The sequence below is a fragment of the Echinops telfairi genome, unplaced genomic scaffold, assembly GCF_000313985.2.
Source record: "Echinops telfairi isolate 266 unplaced genomic scaffold, ASM31398v2 ScPeMD7_7;HRSCAF=31, whole genome shotgun sequence".
NCBI classification, from domain to species: Eukaryota; Metazoa; Chordata; class Mammalia; order Afrosoricida; family Tenrecidae; genus Echinops; species Echinops telfairi.
The window spans coordinates 24,724,726-24,726,694 of NW_022103904.1; the positions used below are offsets into that span (position 1 = coordinate 24,724,726).

Here is a 1,969-nt window from a genome sequence, read left to right on the forward strand (position 1 = left end):
CTGGCCTGGGCTGCAGCTGGCTCCCGTGGGAGCTGTTATCCTCTTAAAGGCCATCACGTCGAAATGTTCACATTTTACAGTCGAGGCCATGTGGTAGTGGGCCCCAGGCTGCATAACTAGCAGGCCCTTCCAGCCCCACACACTGCCCTCTTTCACGTCAGTGTCCTTCCTGTCCCTCAGGGACTTGCTCCGAGGCAGCAGGTCTCATGTTTCACCGCTAGATTCACATTCACTATGGATAGAGCCTGGCTCTGCCCGCACCGGGTCACCAGGCACTTTCCCCTGTGTGCAGGATGTGTGGAAAGGACCCAGAACTTTCCTAAGATTCTCCCTCGCCTTCCTCCGCAGTTCAAAGCCACAGTTCTTGAGGGAGAGGCTCTGGGTGGTGCAGACAATGAGCACCCTTGGCTGCTAATCAAAAGGTTGGCGGTTGAGTCTACCCAGAGGCACGTCAGAAGAACGGCCTGGTGACCCACCTTCAGAAAACCAGCCCCTGCAGCCCCTATGGAGCACAGGTCTAGACCGCCATGAGTCAGTGTGACAACATCTGGCTTACTGGTCCCCGAGGGAAGGAACCTGGGTGTGAGAGGGGGGCTCTGGGACCGTGTGTGACCTTCGTGCTGAGGTTTATGTCTTCATTCTTTAAGAATTCTGTTCTCTTCTAAAGCAATTCTCCAAGGGAAACCACCCCACCGGGTGACGTGCTCACACTGGGGAGAGGTGCCAGGACTCCTTGGCTCTCGGTGCACACAGCTGGGGCCAGTGTGGGACCCTGACCAGGCTGTGGGGACAGCAGGCCCCAAGTGGCAGGCACCCCTCTCCTGGTAGAGGTGGGTGGAGGCGGAGCAGGACAGCACCCACCATCTTGGTCCCACCCCACCCGCCCTGCAGTGCTGCCAACGTGAAGAAATGGGAGATAGAGCTGCAGACGCTGCGGGAGAGCAATGCCCGGCTGACCACGGCGCTGCAGGAGTCTGCGGCCAGTGTGGAGCAGTGGAAGAGGCAGTTCTCCATCTGCCGTGAGGAGAACGACCGGCTCAGGAACAAGGTGGGCCGCCAGCCCCAGCCCTGTCCTGTGTGGGCTGGGCCACGTGGGAGCAGCAGGGCCCGCCACTGAGGCTGGCTGGAGTGGACAGGGGTGTGTCCCTCCCTCCTTCCCTTCCTTCCTCCATCCCTCCCCTCCCCTTCTGAATGCACACACAACGTATCTCTTATTAAAAAATAATTGTTGTTTAGTTGGAGTTAATACAGATATCATATCATTCCATAGTTCAATCACGTCGAGCAGCATCATACGATCGCGACCACAATCATCAGTTTCCAAACATTCTGTTCCTTCCTGGACTCCTTGACACTGTCTCCCTTTTAACCTCCCTCCCCTAACCACTGTACCGCATCCCCTTACCTGAAACCCGTATTCTACCTGCTGTCCCTATAGCTTCATCCAGCATAGCTCTTCTTTACTGTAAATTAGGACAACGGTGCATTTCAAATCATCCACTTTGTATTCAATAGCTTAATTTCCTAACCAGCACCTCCAAAGTTTACCCTTTACCCCCTCCTTGTTTCCTCTGCTCCCTCTCGTGGGTGACTATCACCCATGACACCCAAGTTAACACCCATCCCCTGTCTAGTCTGTTAATTCCTCTCCCCTCCCCTCCCCCCTTCGGCAGCCTCCAAAGTCTGCTTCTTTGGTATGACTGTCTGTCTGTCTGTCTGTCCGTCCGTCTCACTGAGAACAATGGACTCGTGTAATGCTGCTCCTTTGGTATGACTGTCTGTCTGTCTGTCTGTCTGTCTGTCTGTCTGTCACTGAGAATAGTGGGCTCATGTAATGCCGCTCCTTTGGTATGACTGTCTGTCTCACTGAGAATAGTGGACTCGTGTAATGCTGCTCCTTTGGTATGACTGTCTGTCTGTCTCACTGAGAACAGTGGACTCGTGTAATGCTGCTCCTTTGGTATGACTG

At 54.6% G+C, this 1,969-nt stretch overlaps 1 protein-coding gene across 1 annotated transcript in view; it reads left to right on the plus strand.

The window, feature by feature from the left end:
- HOMER2 (homer scaffold protein 2) overlaps nt 1-1,969 on the plus strand; it is a 133,911-nt gene that overhangs the window by 123,756 nt on the left and 8,186 nt on the right. The window contains exon 8 of the mRNA XM_030884476.2: nt 892-1,048. Coding sequence (XP_030740336.2) covers nt 892-1,048 — 157 coding nt within the window. The remainder of the gene's footprint in view (nt 1-891; nt 1,049-1,969) is intronic.